This window comes from Alexandromys fortis, unplaced genomic scaffold, assembly GCF_014885135.2.
Source record: "Alexandromys fortis isolate MF-2015 unplaced genomic scaffold, M_Fortis_MF-2015_v1.1 scaffold_47, whole genome shotgun sequence".
NCBI classification, from domain to species: Eukaryota; Metazoa; Chordata; class Mammalia; order Rodentia; family Cricetidae; genus Alexandromys; species Alexandromys fortis.
Window position 1 is genome coordinate 1466175 of NW_026067957.1, and position 25308 is coordinate 1491482.

The window sequence follows — 25308 nt, forward strand, 5'->3', positions numbered from 1 at the left end:
TTGTAGTTTAGGATAACTCTGAAATCAGAAAATATTGTGTTGACTCTCAGAAAGCTGAGCACACGTGTGTGTGTGTGTGTGTGTGTGTGTGTGTGTTTAAAGTATTTTTATTTCTTGCTGGACAGTGGTGGTGCACACCTTTAATCCTTGGGAGGCAGAGACAAGCGAATCTCTGTGAGTTCAAGGCCAGCTTGGTGATCTACAGAGTAAGTTCCAGGACATCCAGGACTACACAGAAAAACCCTGTCTTGAAAAATCAAAAAAAAAAAAGTGTTTTTTTTTTTTTATTTCTCAAATTAGTTACATTTAACAACTATGACATCTTAACTTCATTGAAACTTAGCAGTAATATTTTGTTAGGCTTCTTGGAAAGACTTAGAGTTATACACAAGAAAGATGGCCATCAGAAGGGACCCAGAAACCACAGCACTAAAACATAGCAGATAGCAAATTATCCATACCATCCACCTTCCTTCGCACAACAAAATACTAGTATTTTTGTTTTAAGAATATGAAATCAGTTAAACCAAGGAGAACTTGCCAAGGCTGAGTAAACTGAATCACCTGAGACTAGAAGACTTTAGTAGGCCATGTAGTTCTTTAACACGCGGTCAGTGCCTGGGATATCTATCGCTCGAAGTCACTGACTCAGGAAGGAAGCAGAGACCTGAGGCAATGCCTTACCTGTTTTTCAAGCCAAGTGTGGCTTTGACCTTTGACTGTGGATGTGGGGCCATAGTATTGTTGGATAGCGCAGTCACAAAGATTATTTCGAAAGAAAAAAAATCATATAGTCGGGTAATTTGAAATTATGACTTGAGAAGAAAACATTGCCTCATCTCTGGAGGGATTTACTGTATCCCTGCCTGAGACCTTTCTTTTCCTGACTTATAAAAGTTCAGGAAGACTTCAAATTAATTTCCAGGTATAAGGCGTATTTTTCCAGATAGGAGGTATTGTCAAATTACCTTTAGATAATCAGAGCCAGTCTCTGATTTAAAAAAAAAAAAAAAATCGTGAACACAGCCCGGAAAGAATGTAGGGGAGGATTCCCAGTTCTGGCTGTAACTGGCAGCAGAATGGCCTGTCAGCAGTAATTAGTCACAAAACAAAAACCATTTTTAGGCATTGCTCAAGACAGAGTGCTAGATTTGCTTCCAGGGGTCAGGAAAACTCAGGAGGTGAACTCCACCATCGGCTGTCTTCCAGGGCCGAATTTCCTGACTGCCAGGGGTTTAAGCTGATCGCAGCACTGTGAGCTAAGGAAATAGAGATCAGGATTTGGAGCAGTGTCAGCCCCTGGACGCTTCAGGATGGAGCACGTCCTGTCACGTTTGCTGTTGTTATAACAAAATAACCGATGCCAGGTAATGCATGTGGAAAGAAGCGGTTTATCCGACCTGGGATTCCAGTGGTTGGAAGGTTCAAACAGCATGGCGTCAACATCCTGGTAAGGAGCTGTATGGCTGTGCCCCGGCATGATAGAAAAACTGACCGAGAGACAGCCATGCGTATAGGAGAATCAAGGCACGAGGCAGCTGGAGTTCATAACAACCTGCCCTTAAGAAATGGCATTATTCTGTGTGTGAGGTCGAGCCTCTGTGATTTAGTTTATCTATGATGAGGCTCCACCTTTTAAAGATTCCACATCCTCAGCACTGCCCTAAGGACATCAAGATTCCAGCGCCCAAACCTTGGGAAGTAGCAAGTCTGGCGAGGACAAAGAGCTGTTTGGGGAAGGGCTAAGGGGAGCAGAAGTATGTCAGAGGAAACTCAGAGGATCTTCGGTAGGACTGGAGTGCATAAACACTGACCGCAACCAGATGAAGCTTCCTAAGATGCTGTTCTAGAACCAAGAAGGTCCCGAAGACCACCAGGAGTCAGTCAATCCCGAGGGGCCTTGGTGGTCCATCTTGATCTCAGTAAAGAACCTTGCTAACCGTTGTTACTCTTCCAAGCATCCAGCCAAGAGGCAGAAAGCCTTGGGGGAGGGACCAGGATACACTGAGAAGACAGACCAATAAAAGAGATGGGACGAAAGGGCGGTTCTTCCCATGTGAATACCTTGTGATTGAATTACTCCATATTTACTGGACAAGCTGACATGCAAAACCAGAAACGCTCCATACACTTCACATGAGTTTTGAGAAACCTCAGAGTCAGCTGCTGAAAACCGAAGATTAAGAAGAAAATCTTGAAGTGTATTTTTAAAAATACATTCATGCACAGGTAATTAAATTCAGCTCCTCACCAGAAGTTTATTTTGGCAACATATTTCGACCCAAGATCTCATTTCTACAATAGTTAACAATATAAACTTACTAATTAAACATTTTACACCTTTTAAAAAAAATCACTTTTGAAACCTGGTGTGCATTTTGTCCCTGAAGAGTAACTCAGTCTGTAGCAGGTCCATCTCAGTAGTGCCAGTAGTTTAGCGGCTGTCACCTTCGAATTGAACAGTTTTAGATAAATGAGAAAGGTGACACAATCTATTGCCTCTTATCCAGTATACACCAGTGTTTTAATGCGCCTTCTCAAAATAGTTGCCATCTCAAAAGATTTTGAGAGCACACCTACTATGTGATTAAACATACTCATTTACTCGGTACATAGCAGGGCCTATTCTAAGAGTTGGAGACCTCTGGAGGACCCCAGGGAAACAAGGTCCTCTAAATGAAGAGGAGTGAGACCCACATGAACTCAGAGACTGTGGCAGCATGCACACAGTCTGCATGGGTCTGCACCAGATGGGTCCCCACTCCTAACCCAGGAGCAATCTCCAATTGATAACCACATGCAAATGAAAATTTAGTTTCTTCCAAGGGAGTCAGTCACACTGGGGAAACAAACTCCTCTGTTTGGTTCTTCAAGACAGGGTCTGTCTGTGTAGCCCTGGCTGTCCTGGAATTCACTCTGTAGACCAGGCTGCCCTTGGACTCAGAGATCTGCCTCTGCCTCCTGAGTGCTGGGATTAAAGGTGTGTGCTACCACTGCCCGGCCAAACAAACTACTCTTGAGTGGAAACTGCGTTCCCTGCAGTGGATGACTAACAGAAAATGGACTCAGTAGTGTCTTTGAAGGTTCCTTGTCTCGATGTCATATCATGGCTTTTCCTTTTTAAAAAATTTTAATCTTTTTATATATAGCCCCTCCGCTTAGCCCTACAGGTCCTTTGAGTATATATTAAAGCGTTCAGTTTAGTGCTGTCGCGGGATTCCTGAATGCACAAATAAGTTGGTCTCTGTTTCTTGTACCTTTTCTTGGGCTCTTTCCGTTTGTTTGTTCTGTCATAGTCCGATGTGTTAGTTTTGTTTTATTATAATTTATTTTATTATTATCCCATAAAAGCCTGTTTGTTTTCTAGTGAGAGCCACACAGAAGGTAGATCTGGATGGGAGAGGAGTTGGGAAGGAGCTGAGAAGGGTACTTAGAAGTAATCAGGTGTGAGATATTATGTGAGAAAAAAAAATCCATTTTTAATGAAAAGGAAAAATAACGATTAAAAACAGAGAGTTGGAGACAACAGGAGAGATGTCCTCCCTTTCCTCTGGAAATGCTCGGGCTCATTGGCAGCTGACCACAGCGGCAGACATTTTCATTACCACTGGATATGAATATAGGCTACAGTGGGAGCATCACACAGAACAGGAATGGGGCATGAAATTTGTGGGAGCTGGGGATGGGTACACTAAGTTCTTGAGTTCCAAAACCGAGTTTGGCTAATGTAAGAAGGGGATGATGTACCAACCTTTTGTGCTACCAACCAGCTATTAAGTCATGACACAGAGACTTATTGTTAGTTTTGAATGCCTGGCCTTAGTTTAGCTTATTTCTAGCCAGATTTTGTAACTTAAATTATTCTGTTTCTCCTCTTTTATGTTTTGCCTCTGGGTGTTTAACTTTTCTTTGTATGTCTTTCTTTCCTTTTTACTCCCCAGCTGGCTGGGTAGCTGCCCCCTGGTGTCTCCCTCTCTCTCCTCCTTTTCTTCCCTTCTCTCAAGCCTAGATTCCTTCTCCTATTTATTCTCTCTGCCTGCCGGCCCCACTGATCCTTTCTCTGCCCAGCTGTTGGCCTTCAGCTCTTTATTAGACCAATCAGATGCCTTAGGCAGGCAAGGTGAAACAAATGCAGCACATAATTAAACAAATACAGCATAAACAAAAGTAACACGCCTTTACACATTAAAGTAATATTCCGTGGGATAAACAAATGTAACGCATCTTTGCATAGTTAAAATAATATTCCACAACCAAATGAATCTATGGAAGGTATTGGAGAAGTCGTTGGATTGATTGCCAGATAACCGCCAAACAGCTTGGGATTCTTGGTTAAGAATGACAAGACCTCGACAGCAGTCAACAGAGCTAGGCTAATGCTGAAGTTCTGATTCGGTTGGCATATTTGGTACTGTCACTACTGAATTTAGATACTACTACCACTGGGCTTATTCCAAGTTTCCATTGCTTGCTATGTTACTTGTGCTTTGCTCAGAGTCTGTGTACCATTCAGGACTCTCTCAAGATCCTAACGTCTTCTGACAAATCACTGGATCACCTGACAAGAGTGATGGAGAGTTGTTTTTTTTTTTTTTTTTTTTTTTTTTAAAAAAAAGAGGGAGAGAGCTGGAAAGATGGCTCAGAGGTTAAGAGCACTGGCTGCTCTTCCAGAGGTCCTGAGTTCAATTTCCAGCAATCACATGGTGATTCACAACCATCTATAATGGGATCTGGTGCCCTCTTCTGGCAGAACACTGTATACTTAATAAATAAAATCTTTAAAAAAAAAAAAGAGGGAGATTTTTGAATATTTGGTGAGAAAACCAAAATAAGCAAGCAACGATAACAGCACAACAAACATACCCATTATGAAAGTTTCAAAGCAAGAGTCTACTACCTTCTCTTTCTTTGGATCGAGTGGCTACCACTTAGAGTAAATGCTGGTTGAATTAAACCCCCGGTAAAGAATGAGCTAATTCTTTAAGATGAGTAGGAGCCCATTAAATAACAATGTAGGGAAAATATAACCCGAGGAGATTCCGGGTTTATTAGATAGACACATATATGACCAAATGACCAAACCAAGCAAAGTATGCATAGAAACAGTCTTTTGTAGAAAACAATTCATTTTGTCTGGAAGAAGGGGCTCATACGGGGAGACAGCAGCAGAGGAGATCCTGTCCTGGAGCTGCAGTATTTATCCAGCTCCCAGCAGGTAAAAAGTTCCGCACTCAGTGCTAAGAGCTCGCAGCAGGCAGGCTGTACAGCCCCTGCTCTCAGGAAGCCTTCGTGCATTTCTCATTCTTGCTTTATTTTGTGAGTAGCAGTTAAGGAGCTTTTAAGGAGAATTGTAGCATAGGCATTTGCAGGGTGTTGGAATCCAGCATAATAGGTTGTCTAAGAAGCCGCAGAATGGGGCCGAAAGCCGGGAGACTATAAGAGGCTAGTAACTAGGATGAGAGAAAAGGAGGCTGAACCAGACTTCAGCAGGGCAAGTGGAGAGCTGGTCCAATGTGTTCTTCAGACTCGTTCACTGCGCCCGACACCACTCCTGCGCCTTTCAGATAAGCAGCCTGTTGTGGAATATTATTTTAAGATGTGTTATATTTGTTTATGCTGTGGAACGTTTGTCCTAATGATGCAAAGATGTGTTGCATTCTTTTATGTTGCATGTGTTTAACTCCGTGAAGCTGTGATTCTTTGCCTGTCTAAACCACCTGATAGTCTAATAAAGCGCTGAACAGCCAATAGCAAGGCAGGAGAAAGGATAGGCGGGGCTGGCAGGCAGAGAGAATAAATAGGAGAAATCTGGGTGGAGGAAGAAGGAGGAAGAGAGATCAAGGGGTGAGAGAAGGAGCCAGCCAGCCGGCCATGGAATAAGAGTGAAACTAAGATTACAGAAGTAAGAGAAAAAAAAAAAAAACACAGAGGCAAAAGGTAAAAGGGAGAACTTAAGAAAAGCTGGCTAGAAACAAGCCAAGCTAAGGCCAGCCATTTATAATTAAGTCTCCAGCCGGGCAGTGGTGGTGGCGCAGGCCTTTAATCCCAGCACTCGGGAGGCAGAGGCAGGCGGATCTCTGTGAGTTCGAGGCCAGCCTGGTCTAGTTCCAGCTAGTTCCAGGACAGGAACCAAAAGCTACGGAGAAACCCTGTCTCCAAAATCAAAAAAAAAAAAAAAATAAGTCTCCATGTGTGATTTGAGAGCTGGGTGGTGCCCCCCCCACACAAAAAGAGCAAAAGCTAAAGAGTAAAAACCCATTGCAGGCCAGCCGTGCCATTACCATGATCCATTCCTAAATGGCTTTGTCTTTCCCTCGTTCTCAGAGCCCCCCTTCCAGATGAAGGCACAGGTGAGCCCTGGGTAGTCTGGACCCTTCTCTACTCCTGCGGTTCTGCAGGACAGGTCATCAGAATAAGTTAGGGAACAGAGGTGGCTGTCTAGATCTCCGAAGCTGACTGCAGAGATAGTGTTGGTCTCTTGTGTGCCCATATACTCTAAAAGTTCCAAACCCTCTGTGTCCAACACAATTTGTCTAGTACCAGCTCCTGACAGTGTCAGCCCCTTGACCGTAGGGCACACCATAAATATTATTGGGACTGATAACTCATCTTCAAGCTGCTGCTGAACACAGTGAGCAATGTCGATGTACCCTACGCATGCCCTGGAGTCACTGTCCACTCCTAAACCTTTAGCAGGTTTCCATTTCCCGAGGGATCTTTCCTTTGGTGTTTAAGGTCCCTCAGTCCTTCTTTTCTACATTTCCCCAGTACACACCTCCAATCTCATCAGCTGCCCAGAGATAACCCTTACCAAGACTATTAGCCTCCACTCACACTGATCCATCTGTCCCCAGGAAAGCCTTACTCTCGCCTTCTAGTGTTCCAGAACCCAGGGCATCCTTCATACCCATGCAGCCTGCATCAGGCCCTTGTGTTTCCAACTCTCAGAGATCTCTCCATCGCTGGCAGTCACACCACCTCCATATGTCCTTCAGTGGGCAGTTATCCCAGACTTGTATTTGCTATTCTCTCTTGTCTCCCCCAGCTAAGTTATGGCTGCCCGAGGATTGCTATCTCGAAGGACAGTTGGCATGTTTTTACAGAGCAAGGACTGACCTGAGATGATCTACTTATGACTCCTATCCCATCAGCCAAGCGCACTATCTAGCTCCACGTCTTAGAGCCTAAATGGTGCGGGCCGTAGCAGCCCCAAGACTTCAGTGGAATCTCTGGTATCTCCAAGTCGCTCTTGCTGCTGATTCTGAGTCACCACTCATCCGTGGTGGCTGCCAGCCTCACTTCATGATTCACGCTCTAAAAGTGGGGTGAGGTTTTGACTGAGGAATTTATTCCAGTCTGAGCCTAGCCTCACAATTACTGGGTTCCTCTGTGGGTTTTGAGTAACTCGCATAGCGCTTCTCACGACAAGTACCTAGAAGGCATTTCACAGGATATGCTGGGACATTCCCTGTAACAAGTATTCTGTCAGCCTTTCCTGGGACTGTTCAGTATTGACATCTGGCTCATGCCTGACCTGGGATGAATGAGCTAAGGAAGAGCAGAGAGTTCCCAGGGGCCCCTTCTTCCATTTATTCTTGCTGAGTGATGGTTTTGGTTTCTCACGCAGACTGTGCTTCTGTCTGAAAAGAGGAAGCTGACCTTCTGGGCCCCGGAACTAAGCACTTAGCTCTACTTAGCATCTGAGAGACCTGTTCTCTCAGCAAACACAAGAAGGGAAAGGGGAAATCACTGGAAGAGGACCCATCAGTGGCAGAAGTAGGGCAGCTCAATAAGTCTGTACTCTAATCCAAACACTTCTCCCAAAGGGCTGTGCCACCTCGGCTGAGACACGGAACAACTGTGGTGATGACAATAGCAAACGCTTGCATAGGGTTTGGAGCGGTGCCTGGCCCAGAGTAATCCCTCTGTAAGGTCACTGAAGATGGACCCTTAAAAGAAATCCCACACTAGCTCAGAATTGAGAAATAGATGGTTATTTATTTAGGGGGTAGACTCACAAATTAGAATCCTGCTTGAACGGTGATCAGAAACTGAATCCTGCAGCTGGAAAAGAGACCGGACGCATGCCCTACATCCGCTTATATAGTATAAGCGACCACGCCCCAGTGGGCGGGTAACCACTGGCTTCCTACAGCAGGTCACCTGATATTGTTGTTGTCACTTATTAGTTTCTTTCCAAGACAGAGTCTCATGTAAGCCCAGGCTAGTCTCAAACTGTATGTGTGTAGCCAGGGATATTCTCGAACTTCTAATCCTCCTGCCTCCACCTTCCGAGTGCTGGGATTGCGGGTGTGTGCCACCATGCTCACAGTGGGGTTGAGTCCAGGGCCTTGTGCATGCTAGGCCTGCAGTCCACCAGAGGCTCAATAACTCCAGCCTACCCTTGTCGTCGGTACAGAGGGCTTAGTATGTCCACTACTAAACATCAGCAGCGTTCATGATCCCACTGAGTGCTCTGAATGGTGAAGTGAGTTTTGTCCTTTTTGGTGTACAGAGGTAAACTGGGACTTAAGCAGCTTGAATTATGAGTTCAAGCACTCATGCAGGCTAATTTTATCTCAGCTTGACAAAGCCTAGAGTCATCTGAGAGACGAGACAGAACGCCAATTAAGAAAATGTCTTCCTAAGATTGGCCTGTAGGCAAGCCTGTAGAGCACTTTTTAAATTAGAGATTGATGGGGAGGGCCCAGCCCATTGTGGGTGGGTCCACCTCTGGGCAGGTTGCCCTGGGTTCTATAAGAAGCAGGATAAGCAAGCCATGGAGAGCAAGCTAGTAAGCAGCACCCCTCCATGGTCTCTACATCAGCTCCTGCCTCCAGGTTCCTGCCCTGTTTGAGTTCCTGCCCTGGCTTCCATCAGTGCTGGACTATGACCTGGAAGTGTAAGCTAATTTAACCCTTTCCTCCCAAGTTACTTTGATCATGGTGTTTCATCACAGCAACCATAGCTCTGTCTGGGACAGCATTCAGCTCTGGACTGGGCCACGCAATGGATTAGCAGATGAAGGCACTTGCCACCAATCTGCTGACCTGTGTTTGGTACTCGGAACTTACATAGTGAAAGGAGAGAACTGATTTCTGCAAATTATCCTCTGACCTCCACATGGTTTGCATGCACGCACATACATAAATAAGTGTGATGTAAATACACACACACTCAGGAGCTATGCTATTAATCCTGAAGAACCTACCTATTCTTAGGGTTTACTGCTCTTTTTACCTTTTATTTCCTTCTCCCTATCCATCCCTCCAAGCCCACCTATCCACGGCTTTGGCTAGGCTCACCCTTGTGGGATAAACTCCCACGGAGCCGTGACGTGGCGTGTGTCAGCACATGCCTTGCATTGTGGCTTTCTGTCTGAGAGGCGCAGTGGGGGTTCGGCTTGACATCCAGAAGATGAATCTGACTCTTCAGTTTTGCTTTCTTTTCCTGGCTCACAGCCATTACCACACTGAGTGACACTGGCCTTGATGTTGATGGGGCTAGAGAGAAAAAAAAGTTCACAGGCTGCTACTCATGAGTGTCCTTTGAGTTAAGACCTGGGTTAGGATGGCAGCCTTCTCCAGGCTGTTCGTACATGTCCAGTCCTGTGGCTGGTAAGGATCTCAGGGGAGGGCCTTGGAGTAGAGACTTCTGGACATTCCATCCTTCAAGCGCATTGGGTGTCCTGGCAGATCTCCATAAGGGGAGCTTGTCAGGAAATGTCAGTACAGTTCCCTTGTAGTTGATGTTTGTGACCTACTTTAGTTGCATGATAGTCTATAATATACCCCGTAGTGCTTTTTCGTGGCAGTGACTCAGATTACAGTGTTTTGACATTAGAGGACCTGGACTCAGGGACTGGATTTGTCACCCAGCAGCTTCCATTTTCCAGTCTACCTGTTTGTTGTGGCCTCTATTTGATCTTTCTTTATATAGGAGGCTACCATGGAAACCAAGAGTCAGTTGCCCTGAAGCCATGAATTTCTTTGACTTAAAAAGCCTGGAAGAAGCGTGTTGGGAATGTTAGGGCCCATTTTAGCGTTGAATAAGTCACCTCATTTTTCTCTACTCAGATTTTTTTTTAATCTATAAAAGAACTATATTGTCACCTGCCCTAGTCATCTAAAATGGATGGTGAAGGCTGTGAAAGCAACTCAGTTGGGAGGGTGCTTGTCTGCTGTGCAGGAAGTCCTCTTAAACTGTGTGTGCTGCTGTGTGTGCTGCTGTGTGTGTGCATCAGAATCTCAGCACTCGGGGGTGGAGGCTAGAGGATCAGAAGTTCAAGGTCATCTTTGTCCACTTAGTTAGGAAGGCCTCAGATGTTTGAGACTGTCTCAAACAAACAAACAAACAACAGCTGACCAGTATACTGACAACCTAAGTGACGGGCAGTATAAAAATAGGTTTCTGAGGATTATAAATTTTATAGAAACAGTTGCTTTAAGAACTATAAAATAAACCTTTTCCTCACCAAAATCATCAAATGTTTTCTATTCTGATTTTTTTCCTCAGTATAAATTGTTCACTGTAAATAATAATGTAGAGCAAAGTTTAACTTCTCCTGTTATTGTGAAGGCTGAGTTACGTCACTCTAGAAACCATCAGAAGAGTGTATTTGCTTAGCAAGGACAATGGGGCCCGAGACAGACAGAAGCTCCTTTGTGAAAGCACATTAATTTTGCGCCAATTCTCATTTTATTCATTCATCATAAGATCAAGAGCGAGGTTCCAGTTGTAAAAAGACATTAATAACACAAAGAAAATTATAAGCCAATTAAATAATCTTGAACATTCACAGAACATAATTCCCTTACAAGGAAGGATTTGACATTTATACACTAATTCAAATTGACCGAGATTGAAAATGTATTTAACTTGCTTTTTTATTTTTAATCAGTAAATCAAATATTCCCCAACCTCTTCCTTCAAATGAACAAGGGGGGGGGGGGGTGACTCCGTTATTGTTTTGTTTTTTTCCTGATTGGTTAATCACGCTTGGAGATGCTATCTGGTTACAGCCTGAGGTGCAGATCAGACTCACAAAAAGTAACCCGCCTGAGGCAAGCAAGGGCTTCGGTTAAACGGGAAGGAGCATGCTTTTATTTCACCATCTGGGTAAAAACCCTGGAAAGCCTCTGAACAAGTTTTAATGCTTAATAATAACCAATAGCCTTCCATTATAGCTAACAGTGTTTCCGAAAGAGAATGGTTGGGGAAATCAGGGAAGCCAATCTGAAAATGCTAAACTTTGAGTGGTTATTAAATGAGTGGTCTGACCTGACTCCGTATACAGGGATCTTGTGTTAGTAGAGAGGGTTTAGGAGAGAAAGACGAGGAGAGAGAAACAAGGCATGCTGGAAACTACCTGAAACCTCATCGTGGTGTTCAAAGCCCTAGGCCGTTATGGATTCAGTGTAATGTAATGTTTACCGATTTCAATTTCCTTTCTCATTTAAACAGATCTCTGCCTGGCAGCCCGACCTAAGGCAAGGAGGACTTTGCTGGCTTTCACGGACTGACAGCTGTGATAGACTGGAGGCCCAAGCTCGCGGTGCTGCTGCCCTGATCGCCCCAGACGTCTCTCTGGGGTCTACTTGAGGTCAGCAGGGTGAAGATGAGCAGCCTTCTCTTAGCATGACGACCTTGGACCATGTCGTCGCTACCCACCAGTCAGAGTGGGTCTCCTTCAGTGAAGAGCCCCTGTTCCCCGCCCCTTCAGAGGGTAAGGACAAGATTTCTTAAAGTGACAAGATTTGTGTCTGGTTCTTGATCTTTCGTGGGTGGGATTCTAATACAGGAAAAAAGAAAAGAAGCCATTTGGTCCCTTACCAGGGATGCGCATGGTTTCTTTCATTCAGTAGCAAGAGGAGGTTCCTTGCTCACGTGAGACTGCACTACAGCCCTGGAGCACCAGTGGCGGGGGCTTATTCCTTCCAGGAGACAAAACTTCTAATCGCACACTGCTTTCCTGTTGCCATTTTGGTGGCTCCTCCCGCCAACCCTTTGGATTTTTCTCAACTTTTAAAGTGTAATTGCTCGAAGTGACAGACAGGTTCTGAGCCAGATTGCAAATCTCTAACCTTGGCATCACCACAGATGAATGGTATGTTCTTGGGTGAACGGTGCATGTGTGGGGTGAGATGGCGGGTGTTTGGCATGTGCACATGCCATGCCCATCTATGTGGAGGCTCCAGCAGGACTCAGGTGCCATCATTCTCTGCCCTATTGTCTTGAGACATGATCTACCAACAAAACAGAAGCCTGTGTGTTAGCTAGGCTGGCTGACCACGATCTGTTTGTCTTTACGCAATGCCGCGGTTATAGGCGTGTGCTGCCAGGCCTGGTTTATATGTGGCTACTGAGGACTTGAACTCGGGTCCTCACGCTTGCACAGCAAATGCTCTTACCCATATCTTTCTGAAACTTTTTTGGTTTTTTGCTTTGTGATTTGTTTCTGTTGTTGTTTCCTTTTGCTTTTTGTTTTTTGAGACAGGGCAACCTGTGTATCCTGGCTGTCCTGAAACTCAGTCCGTAGACCAGGCTGGCCTCGAACTCAGAGATCCACGTGCCTCTGCCCTCCCCCCCCCCAAAAGTGCTGGGACTAACAGCATGCCCCACCACACCCAGCTGGTTTTGTGTTTTAATTTTAGGACAGGTTTTTACACTATAATCTTGGCTGTCCTGGAAGTCACTGTAGACTAGGCTGGCCATGACTCCCCAGCAGCTCTCCTACCTCCCTCTCCTCCGGAGCGCTGCAATTACCACCGCTGCCTTGTCTATTTATAAGAGGAGTGATCACAGGCCCTGCCTGGGGAGCTTCCGTGAGCATTTAGTCAGCAGATGTAAAATGCCAACTGGAATACCTGGCTTACAAAAGGAGCTGAGCATTGTCACAGTAGAAGTGACCACATTGCCCTGTAGGAGACTAGTGCTCCAGGGTGAAGGTCAAGGTAGACCCAGGGATATTTGCAGCACCAGGCCAGTGGGTTCTGCTCTGCTTCCCCTATACTGACTCACCTTTACCTGCACAGATGGGAAGTGGCAGTCAACAGGTATACAGCCCGTGTGGTCGCCATGTGGATAGTGAAGCCTTAAAATGTGGCAAATCTAAATTGAAACGTGGCCAAGTGTCCTGTATGGAGATGTGCATTCGCTGAATGTCAAAGACCTAGTAAAGATCACATGTCCTGGGGCTGAGAAGACAACTCGCTCAGTGAAAGCGCTGGCTCTGCAAGCATGGGGCCCTAATTTCAAATGGCCAGGAACCATGCTAAAAGTCCAGCATAGCTGCACACACCTCTCACCCCAGTCCTGTGGAGGACATGAAGTAGGATTGCTGGGACTGGATGGCTACCAGCCTAAATCCGGATCCAGTGAGAGACCTGTCTCAAGGGAACAAAGCAAAGTGTGATAGGAAAAAATACTAGGTGAGCTCTTCTGGCTGCCACACATGCATAGGCACATGTATGCACCTGCCCCCACACGTGTGCACTCAGCACAGGGACACACACTTAAAACATAAACACTCTCTCACACATATACACAATTATATCTTATAGTGGTATTTCATTTGTATTTTAATAAATCAAGCTTGCCTGAGGATCAGAAAAGTAAAGCAGCCACACTGGCCAGCCTTATAGACCAGGCAGCAGTAACACACACCTTTAATCTCAATAGCCACACTAGCTTGCCATAGAAACTGGGCAGTAATCATGCACACCCTTAACCACTGAACTAGAGAGGATTATAAAATGGGAGGAGACAGCTCTCAGTCTCAGTCTCATTCAGAGGTAGAGGGAGGATCACCATTTTGGACTAAAGTATAGATAAGAGCCAGTGGCTGGCTGTTTTGCTTTTCTGACCTTCAGGTTGAACCCCAATTTTTGTCTCTGAGTTTTTAATTAATCGTGCTTCAGTATCTCATTAACAGTTTTTGTTTGGTTGTTTTTTTGGCTTATGGAGACAAGTTTCTCTGTGTAACAGCCCCTGGTTGTCCTAGAACTCACTCTGTAGACCAGGCTGGCTTTAAATTCACAGAGATCTTCCCGCCCCTGCCTCCCCAGTGCTGGGATTAAAGGCATGCACCTGCACCACCAGCTCCTTTTAAATGTGGAAACTAGAAAAACTTAAGCTTATGTATGTGTCTCACCTTTTATTTTACTTAGATAGTGCTGGAGCCTTTGATTGTATAAAAGACACTATGATTATCTTATGATAGGAAAAAGGATTTTCAAATAATTTCTTTGACTTTTTAGGATATTTCATATATAGGCTGTGCGATAGAAAAGTAGGTAAACTCTCATGTAGGTAAAATCTCATACAGTAAAATGGACATTGTTTGCTATGTAGTTGATGAATTTTAAAAACATGTATATAGTTGTATATTCAACAACCATAATCAGTGCATATGCTTTATTGTGAAAAACAAGTTTTCTTTCTCCATCTTCCTGGACACAAAGTCCCACCCTTAGTTAAGAAGCCATTTGCAACTGCTACCTGCTGGGGAAAAAAAATCCCTTTTCTCAATGGAGTGTCACGAGGTCTATCAGTAAAGCTCCATGCCCAGATGTAGCTGGCCTGTAGAAAGCAGACTCTGTGTGTATGTGTGCATGAGCATTTTTGTTTTTGTTTTTTTTTCCTGTTTCTATTTTGTTTATTTTGAGGCAGAAGGAGGAAGAACATGAACTTGAGTGGGTAGGGACCTTGGGAGGATCTAGGAAGACTTTGGAAAGGAGAACAAATATCATCAAAATATGTTATGGAAAAAATGTAATAAAAGTTTTTAAGGAACAAGTTTTGAAGGGCTTTAAGCATTCAGGGCCAATGGAACAACATGAAGAAAAGGAAGAACCCCAGTGTCAGAGCTGCCCGTGATTCGTGGGGTCTGCACGGGTTGCTTGCAGAGTAGCTTGTCCAGAATGGAGTTTCAAATTTGAATTTGAATTTCTTTAGTGCAGAGGAAAGCTCCACTATTTGGCTGTAGTCCCCAGCACCCTACTGCTTCTCATTTGTCTCCACTCGGCTCAGGAATATTTCTTGCTTGACCTCTATTGCCATTTGAATTTGTTTGCTCTCAAACTGGGCACGGATACGGAGAGTAAAAATAATGAACAAGGGCTGGAGAGATGGCTTAGCAGATAAAGTGCCAGCTGTGCAAGCATTAGGACCTGGATTTAACCTCCAGTGCCCATGGAAAATTGCCAGCGGTGCACAAGTACAGACAGCCCCAGCATTGAGAACAGGGAGGTACAGACAGGTAGAGCCCTGGGCTCACGGATCAGCCAGTCTAGCGGAATAGATGGATCCAGATTCAGGGAAAGGCCCTGTCTTAGAAAGTAAGGTGGAGAGCAATTGAGAAAATCATCCTGGTATTGACCTCCAGCCTCCATAGATGCATACACTATGCACTGGGCAGAGTACCCCCTCACATGTGTACATCGAATATGTCACCCCAAAAAGTAAAGAACAATCAAGGATGATGCCTGACATCAACCTCTGCCACACACCCACACATACATACATCATATACACTCATACACACATAAATAAATACAATAATGGGGAATGTTTTTCTCAGTTCTCTGGGATAGTAACTGGGAGCAAATGAGATTACAGGCCTTAAAAGTTATTCGGGACACAGCCCTTTAACACGGAGATGGATCAGCATGGCCATTTCATCTTCCAGTGAGTGTCGTGTCAGCCCGGCCCTTGGTTAGTCACTTCTGATTAGCATCCTTCCTTGCATGATGGTCGTGTTTGGTACCCTCTGTAGGGGCCACAGAAGAGCACTTCCCAGGATCATCATCTTCCTCAGACCCGTCTGAGAGCTCCTCCGGGGAGAATCCTGCCGTGGATGGAGGCTGCCAGGACCTTTCCCACTCTGAGCAGGATGACTCCTCTGAGAAGATGGGCCTCATCTCTGAAGCGACCACCCCTCCCGGGAGCCCAGTGCAGCCCACACCTGACCTGGCCTCGGCTATCAGCAACTGGGTCCAGTTTGAAGATGATACGCCTTGGAGCAGCACCTCACCACCTCACAAGGAAACCGGTGAGCTGGGGAGGAAGTCAAGGAGAGGTCTGGCTTTGTACAGGCTCTTGAAGGGCTTTCCTGTGAGAAGTCTGTAAGGCTTCTAGGGCTCCAGATTTTTGAGCTCCAGAACCCGGAAATGTACAAGAGAGAGCAAAGACCCCATCTCTTTTCAGCTCCATGACAAGGTTTTAGCTAAAATATGTACATAAAAGGATTGTATTCTGGGTCATTTTCATTTTTGTGTTGTTTTTGAGGCAGGGTCTCACTATGTAGTCCTGACTGTCCTGGACCTTGCTCTGTAGACCAGGCTGGCCTCAAACTCACCGAGATCTGCCTGTCTCTGCCTCCCAAGTGCTGGAATTAAAGGTGTGTGCCACCACTGCCCAGCATGAATACCTATAATATTTTTTATCTATTATCAGAAATTGGAATTACATTTACTCAGCTCCTGTATTATAAGCTACAGACATATAGGAATGAGTGTTTCTCACCTGTAAGTCACTGACCATCCCTAAACAGGGACCTCTGGCATCAGAGATGGCCTTGAGTGGCAGAGATCTTATTTTGTTGCACTTAAATGATCAGAAGCTGCACTGTGAGCCTCAGAGAACACAGGGAATTGATCTCATCCCTACACATCCCCCAACCCACACCTCCCTGTCCACCCTGACTTCCCATCCCCAGCTAGTGACCTAGCCATTTACTGCGCTATGTGCTCCAGTATACCAAGGATGGTTTGATAATCCTGTGTGTGTATTAGTCCTTAACTTACTGCTGTAACAAATGACCACAGGCTTGGTGACTTAAACAGCGTGAGCGTATCACCTGTAACTCTGCCTTTCAGTAGTCCGACATGGTGTTCCTTTTTTGTACATTCTAGGAAAGAATCTGTTTCCTGGTCCTTCATAGATTCCATAGGCCACCCAAGTTCTTTGACCTGGGACCCCTTCCTCTGTCTCCAAAGCCAGAGCTGTATAGTATTATTCTGTGCCTTTATTCTGAAGTAATATCTCTCCATTGCCCCCTATTCCATTTTTAAGGACTGTTGTGGTTACGTTGGGCTCATATGAATAATTTCCCTATCTCGATGTCTCAGTCAATATTCTGCTGCTGTGAAGAGACACCATGACCATGGAAACTCTTATAAAGGAAAGCATTTCATTGCGGCTGGCTTACAGCCGCATTGTCATGGTGGTACACAGGCAGGCATGGTGCTGGAGAGGTTCTACATCTGGATTGGCAGGCAGCAGGAAGGAGAGGAAGGGAGGGAGAGAGAGAGAGAGAGAGAGAGAGAGAGAGAGAGAGAGAGGCCTGGCTTGAGCATTTGAAACCCCAAATCCCACCCCCCCCACTGATATACTTCCTCCAACAAGGCCACACTTCCCAATCCCTGTGAAGTTGCACCACTCCCTAAAGCCCAAATATCCAAATCCATGAGCCTGTAGGGGCCATTCTTATTCAAACCACCAATCTCATGTTCCTCGCATCTGCTAAATCCCTTTGCCGTGTAAGGTAATGCATTCACAGGTCTTGGGGATTACAAGGACATTTTATATGCAGAGGGTGAAGGACATCGTCCTGTCTACTACAGAGTCATATTGGTAAAAAAAAAAAAAAAAAAAAAAAAAAAAACAGAATTGCTATGTGTTTCTGTTGATGTGTTAACTGTTTTGGTAGTTTTACTTTTAAAAATACGATCTGAAGTCAGGCCTAGTTGTAAAGCTTGGGGAAATTTAGAAAGACCCTAACAATTAAAAAAAAAAAAAGATGTAAAGGGCTGGTCGAGCATTACCTTGCATACCTGTAGGTCTGCATGCGGTCCCTAATATTGGGAAGGGGCATCAAAGGAAGCAGTGGTCTGAGCATGTGTGCAGTCTTGCTTGACACTGGATGTCATCTGAGCGCAGGAGTTTGAGATCAGTTTAGGCAGCATGGGAAGAACCTGTAGTGGCTTAAATTAAAGCTGTCCCCGGTAGGCTCAGATATTTGAAAACTTGGTCCCAGTTTGGTGACACTGGGGAGGAACCTTTAGGAGGCGGAGCCTTACCGAAGGAAGTACATCAGTGGGGGCAGGCTTTGAGAGCTCATTGCCTCACCCAGCTTCCAGTTTGTTCTCTCAACTTCCTTCTTGTGGATAGAAGCGGAATCTCTTGGCTTCTAGCTCTGACTCCGGCTCTGCTAGCTTGCCACTAGGACAGATCCTAACCCCCTGGAACTGGAAGCCAAATAAGCTTTCCTCCCTGAGTTGCCCTTGCTCATAGTTTTTTTTTTTTATTATTATTACAGCAACAGAAAACTAACTAATGAAGACACATTTTTAAAAAGAGATTTCTTTTTTCTAACATGCTTCTTTATCATTAAAAATAATTTCAAGAAAATATACCGGTCTGGAGAGTTAGACAGTTCAGGGGTTACAAGCGCTTGCTGCTCTTCTAGAGGACCTGGCTTTAAATCCTAGCACCTATGTTGGTGACTCGCATCTGTAGCTTCAGTTTCAGGGGATCTAATGTCTTTTTCTGGCTTCCTTGGGCACTTGCATGCCTGTGATACACAGACATAAATGCAAGCAAAACACCTATACATATAAAATGAAATTAAGTTGAGTTATATACAAAAATATAAAGTATGATTCTGCCATATAACAGGTGTTTCCGTTTTGATAGAATATGTCAAACATTTGGGTGTCATTTTTCATTTCTAATCATCAGGCTTTCAGCAATTTGTTGGTGATTGAGCCACGCTGTGTCAAATCCAGACAGGTTCTGGCTGGCTGGGGAGTGAGGAAGCCACTCTTAGTGAACCTCTGACACTGGCTCTTCAGTTCTCCATACAGGAAAATGATGGAACACGGGGGCTGTGGTTTGAATGTTTTGTCTCTCCAGGATTTATGTTGAAATCTAATCACCAATGTTTTGATATCATGGAGTCCGCTGGGAGGTGAGTAGGTCATCTTGAGGGTGGACCCTTTGTGAAGGGGCTCAGCGCCCCTCCTCTATGGCAATGTTTGTCTTTCTTCCATGTGAGAACACCAGCTGCTGTCTGTAAAGAATGGACCCTCATTAGGATCTTAATCTGGTATCTTTATCTTGACCTTCCCTTCCCAGCCTCTTGATCTGTGAGGATTAAATTTATATTCTTTATAAATTACTCAACCCACGGTATCATAGTATGACAACAAGAACAGAAAAGCCAGTCATATGAATCAGTACAAAAGTGTGGCTATTGCTATTACTATTTATTTTGTAGAAAGGATTTAATATAGCCCAGGCTAGCCTTTGACTCTCTAGCACAGGCTGGCTAACCTTGAACTTCTGATCCTCCTGCCTCCACCTCCACTATAGTGAGATTACAGACAAGCAGCACAAGCCTGGCTGGTCTTTACTTTTGGTCAGTTACCTCTGTGGAATGCCGACTCTCAGCACTTTCACTGAGTCATCCTGTGTATACTTTACACCGGTCCGATAAGGAAGGTTTTACTATGAAGTCCCTTTCTCTGTGAGGACACCGAGGCAGGTAGTGGTTTGAGAATTTGCTCCAGGTTAGGGGCTAAGAAGTGACGGAAAGGAGCTTTAACACCTGGTGCACCGGCCTCAAGGCCTTGGAGCAGCCAGCGCTGTGTTGTGGTATTTGCCTCATGCCTCACACTTCCTCCCACTGCCAGTGCTCTAGGGCCCCCTTCTCCTGAAATACATAGAGGCAAGGGGGGTAAGGGGTGGGAGGCCAGGCTGGAAGGTGATGGGAGGGCAGAAAGAACTCTCTTCTGAGTGTCCATGGCTTCAGGGCCTGGATAATATTCAAAGTATCCAGATCCTTTCGCTTCTTGTTCAGACTTCACGTTTAGCCTCTAATTGCTCGAAACAATTAGGGTGACAGATGAGGCAACTTGCCTCAACTCGTTACCACTTCCCTTTGGTGAAGCTGATTTCGGAGTTAGTCTTAATTATGTTGTTTCCATCCAGCTAAGGATCCTGAGTGGTTATTGACAATGATTTTGCTATAGAGTTAAGACTTTATTACCTGAAGCAATGATAATAGCTCAGTTGGTAGAATGGCTGTCTAGCATGCATGGTAGGTGCGTTTGGTCACCAGCACTGTATAAAATGACTGTGCTAATTCACACCTCTAATCTCAGCAGTTGGGAGGTGAGACCAGAGACTCAAGGTCAGTGTCGGCTTTGTAGCAAGACCTGAGGTCATTCTGGGCTACTTGAGACACCATCTCTAAAAATTTAATAATACAAAAATATCCTTGGTGAACAAAGTATTAGACTTTAAAGACAAAATCCAGCTCAGACATGTAAGACTACAGCTCACCTCAGTCCTGGCAATAAAGCTTTATTGACAGCAGCAAAAGGCTGATGTCTGGGCCCTAGTTTGCTGGTTTGCTTTGATATTTTTAAGGTATAACATGTTGCAGAGTATTATTTTGACAGCTGAGATTTTTTTGGTACATCATAAATTGTGCACCCAAGACAATTATTATCACCTGCTGTACCTGAACCCTAGCCTTTCATTGAACTGAAGGTGTGTTAGTGTCCGTAGAAGACAAAGCAAAAAGTTACAACTATGGAAGACTAAGTTTGTCTTGAAAATTGCTCAGATATCAATAACCCCATGCATTTCTGTGTCTGATGAATTCACTAGCTCTGTGAAGATGGAGCCTAGGAAGAAGCTAGACTGAACAATGCATAGGACTATCTGGTCTCCTAAGACTCTATACAGAGCATTAGTCTTGTTTAAGAGCAGAGGATTAAGAAATCCAAGAGCCAGATTCTACACCTGCCCATGTGCCACTTGACCTCTGAGAGAGCACGCTAAATAAAAGGCTACAGGATGCTTTTTTATCATCTAAACCATCCTTTTCCTCCTGTGCCTGCTCCCCCTGGGCTTCCTGCCTTGGGCTGTATTTAACAAGTAGGATGGCTGGTAGAGTTCACAACAAAGGAAAAGAAACTGGCCATCAGTCCACTCAGTGTGGCCAACATAGACAGTCCTCAGGTTAGACCTTTGTTCACTCTGGACATTGGTGGATAGCTCAGATTTTAACTTAAGTGGAACATGTGTGGATCATGTGTCATGTTATCAAGACTATGGCTGGACCTGTAAGCATTACATAGAAGCAGCCCATATCTGTACAGCATCCTCCTTCATCATGCTGGAGGCCCTTGCCCCACACTCACTGCAGTCCACTCCATTCTTTTGGTAATACTGAAATTTACGATTCAGTAGGATGAATAATTGCACCCAAAGGCAGCAGGTTCTACCACCTTAAACCTGCCAATGTTACTTTATTTGGAGATAAGACCCATGCAAGCGCTTCATCTCTGCAGTTCTGCTAGGTGTGGGCATCCAAAGACAGAGTGTAGTGCTCAGAATTTAACAGACACTCACTCAGCTTCTTCCCAAGCCTTCTAATAGGAACCCAGAGCCAGCTTGCACCTGTATGATTTCTCCTGTCCATTTCCTGTTGATAATCAATCACCTGTTTTTCCATGCATGTCTTTCAGCAATTTCATGTATTTTTGTTATTATCGTTAATGTTTTACATTTCATGGTAGCTGAAAACTTGGACTTGTCTCTGAGGAAGTAAAGGAAAAAGTAGAAAAAGTAGATATTGGGAGAAGTTTTTTGTTTGTTTTGTTTTTGTTATGCTTTCGTTTTTTGTTCTATTCAAGAGCTTCATTTTAGTTCCAGGTCCAGCTATTATCTCTTGTGAAGAATAAAAACTAAAATTCAAAGCACTCTCCCTTGTCAGTTATCAGTTACTTCCAGGACGTCTTTGAAGTTTTTTTGTTTTTGTTTTTTTTCCGAGACAGAGTTTCTCTGTGGCTTTGAAACCTGTCCTGGAACTTGTTCAGTAGATTAGGCTGGACTTGAACTCACAGAGATCTGCCTGCCTCTGCCTCCCGAGTGCTGGGATTAAACACATGCGCCACCACCACACGGCTTCTTCGAAGTTCTTGCTCAGTTTGCCCTGGACCACTGGTGACTACTTAGAGAGTTCACAGGTAGGTAGGTTTTCAGCTTCCAGAAAATCAGTGGTTATCGTATGATTCTCAGGGGCATCTGACAACCTAAAAAAGTTTCTTTACCTATTTCTCACTCATCTACTTTTTAAAAAATGTTTTCCTTGAGTCTTTTGATTCACATTCTGAATGTTTTCATTCAACTGTAGATCCCAAGAAAACTTTTTAGAAAGTTTATTCATCATCAAGATTATTATTAGTGGTGGTGGTTTATGTGTGTGTGTGTGTGTGTGTGTGTGTGTGTGTGTGTGTAATGTGTGTGTGTATATGTGTGTGAGGGGTGGGGTGGGCATGTAAGCACCACGCCCATGTGTACTTTAGTAGCATCTTCAGGAGTAGTGTGCATTCTGTCCTTCTATGGCTTATGGGTGTTATCTCTGGTTATGAAACTTGCATGGCAACTGCTTTCACCTACTGAGCCATCTCGCTGTCCCCTTCTCTCAGACTAGGTGATGTATAAATGAAATGGAGGAGTAATAGAGATGGCTCAGTGATCAAAAGCCCTGGCTGCTCTTCCCGAGGACCCAGGTTCAATTCCCAGCACCCACGGAGGGACTCACAGATGTTCGTAACTCCAGTTCCAGGCAATCCAGTGCCCACTTCTGGCCCCCTTGAACACCGCATGCAAGTAACGTACAGATATACATGCCGGAAAAACGCATACAGGAACTGAGAAAAGGGCAGTGTTTGATGTGTATGTTAAACATGGAAATAAATTTGGATTTCTGGTGAGATGAATATGTAGGTCTGTCTCATCATTCCGGTAGGTGGTGAAGTTAGCCATAGAGAAGGACCAGGGAAAGGGATTTTGATTGATTTAACCTTCTTTCCAGTCAGATCAGTAATGTGTAGTTAGTTTATTCACCATTTCTGATGATAGTATTAAATCCCTATGACTGTAGAATAAAATGTCTTTGCGCTAAGAGACTGTAGAATAAGATGTCTTTGAGCTAAGAGAAAAATGTTTCCCTGTGGTCACTGAATTCCGTGGTCTTGGCCTAAGAGAATTGGGTGGGAGGATGAGGAAAAGAAGTTGTTCTGATAGAATCATTCTTAGCAGTCATTTCTACAAGAGAAGTGAAGCCTATTCTAGCCAGCTGCTCAGTATCTGAAGATTCTGGCTTGCCGAGAGGAGCTGGGAAAGCAAGGGGAGCAGACACACCAAGGAGAAATGCTGTCTGGAAGACTCCTTTCCTTCCCTCCATTCTTTGAAGTCCTTCTGGCAAAGGAGAGGCAAAAACAAAAGATCTCTCCACCTAAGAGTGAAGCCAGAAGGCTTTGGACTCGAGCCTGGAAAGGGAATGAACGGATTGCCCCAATTAAAATGCAAGGAGCCTGTAGGCACAGTGGAGTTAGGGACAAAGATGTTGCCCTCAATGGTAGAGCTTTTATTTTTAGGACATTGAAATGGCCAGAGCCTTGCCCTAGGGAGTTTAGAGAGGCCAGGAAATTGTTAGCTCACCTTGATGACCTGGTCACTTATTTTATTGCGCACCAAAGCGGCCCACGGGTCACTAGAGAGCCAGGAGTGGCACCTGATCCAGAAACAGTTCCAGAAACTCTTAGATACATCAGCAGCACAGCCGGCTCTTGGACTTTTAACTAGGGCAGGAATTGAAGTGAATAAAATCCCATCGTGGCTGGCCTAGGAAAAAGAGGCACATGATTTCCTCTAGAAAAACATGATGGAGCTTGCCTAGCCGCATGGCCCTAGGCTCCATCCCCAGGCTGCAGTAAATGAATACAAATGAAAAAAGGCCTTTTATTACCATGTGTTGAAGAAAGTAAGCGAGCTAGCTTCAATTCTTTGGATGTGAGAGCTGAGGATACTAGCAGGGAGAGGACCAATCAGACGATTCCCCTTGACGTTACACCGTGAAAACCCCTGATGTGTGATGGAAGTCAGATATAGGATACATCTCTCAATGAGACTATTTTCAGTTGGGCCATCTTAGTAAATGTTTGATGTCAGAACTTTAGATTGCCAAAGACTTAAGACCGTGTTGTCACAGAACACTGTCCGCATCTCAGTTTGTGTGTGTGCCGTGGTACAACATTATATGGGGCTGGAGAGATGGCTCAGCAGTTAAGAGCACTGGCTTCTCTTCCAGAGGCCCTGGGTTCAAGTCCCAGCAACTGCATGGTGGCTCACAACCACCTGTAGCTCCAGTTCCAGGGTGTCCAATGCCATCTTCTGACGTGGGCACTAGGCACACTTGTGGAGTACACACACACACACACACACACACGAATATACACATAAAGTAAAATTTAAAAAATTAAAAGAATTTAGCTGAAAACTTTTTTGCTGAGCCCTATGCTTGCTGCTCAGACAATCTGCTAAGCTATGAGTAGAACCAAGGGATACAATAAATAAATAAACTTCTAGAAAGTCTGTCCAAACTAAAATCAAGTCTTTGTATTTTTCTTTAAGAGAAAGATTTTGAGAATGAAGCTGCTGTTTTGTTCATGTTGAGCACATTAGCTCTAGTTCCCAACTTTCTGTAGCCACAAACACCTGACTGACATTTGGCTTTAAAATTCCATGCAAAGAGTGTAGTGGTCAACTTAACCTATTCCCTACAATCTTCACAAAGATTCTTTCTGACCAAAACCAATTTTACCCATGCGCAAAGTGCATTGCACGTACTGACTGTGTTTAAAAACGCTGACAGATTGACGAAGAGAACAAAGTTCACCCTCCAAATTTTAGAAGACGGATATGAAGGCACTGTTATCAGCAGCGGCTTCCTGTCCCTCATTATCCTGTGTGCTGACCTTCCTCCACGGACATGACAATTTCTGCTGGAACCGGGGCTGAATTGAACCCATTATGCAGATACTGGAGGATATGAATATTTAAAAACATTGCTCAAAACCCTTTCATTTCCGGACCATTTGTCCCACAGCCCAAGCGAAACACTAATATTCCCTTATCCTTCATATGTCCTCTATGAGCTTGGGCTGAGGCCTTCCCATTGTGTCTGGGGGAAGCTAATTATTTGGGGCCAGAGAAAGAGCCATTTGTTTGGGAGGAGGATCAGCAATGATGTCAGCCGTGTAGAAAGAGGCCAGAGAGATTCCATCTTCAAAGCTCGCCCAGTGGTTCATTCTGGCTGCTGGGGGTGGGTAGTGGGTAGGGGTGAATATGGAGACATGCATATGTATTTCCCTCCTCAATAGAGGCAGTCTTATTTTCTTAGTACCTTGAATTGTTCTTTGCTACTAGATATAATTGATGACCTTTCCG

General features: G+C 44.6%; 1 protein-coding gene across 5 annotated transcripts in view; it reads left to right on the top strand.

Annotated features, from left to right (window-relative positions):
- The window catches only part of Ston2 (stonin 2), a 166312-nt gene that overhangs the window by 24598 nt on the left and 116406 nt on the right, over window positions 1–25308 (top strand). For all 5 annotated transcript variants that reach the window (XR_007593616.1, XR_007593618.1, XR_007593617.1 and 2 more), the window contains 2 exons: window positions 11464–11725; window positions 15776–16051. Coding sequence is in view for 2 of the 5 variants with exons in the window: in XM_050152389.1 (XP_050008346.1) it covers window positions 11638–11725; window positions 15776–16051 (364 nt within the window). In the remaining 3 variants the exon portion in view is untranslated. The remainder of the gene's footprint in view (window positions 1–11463; window positions 11726–15775; window positions 16052–25308) is intronic.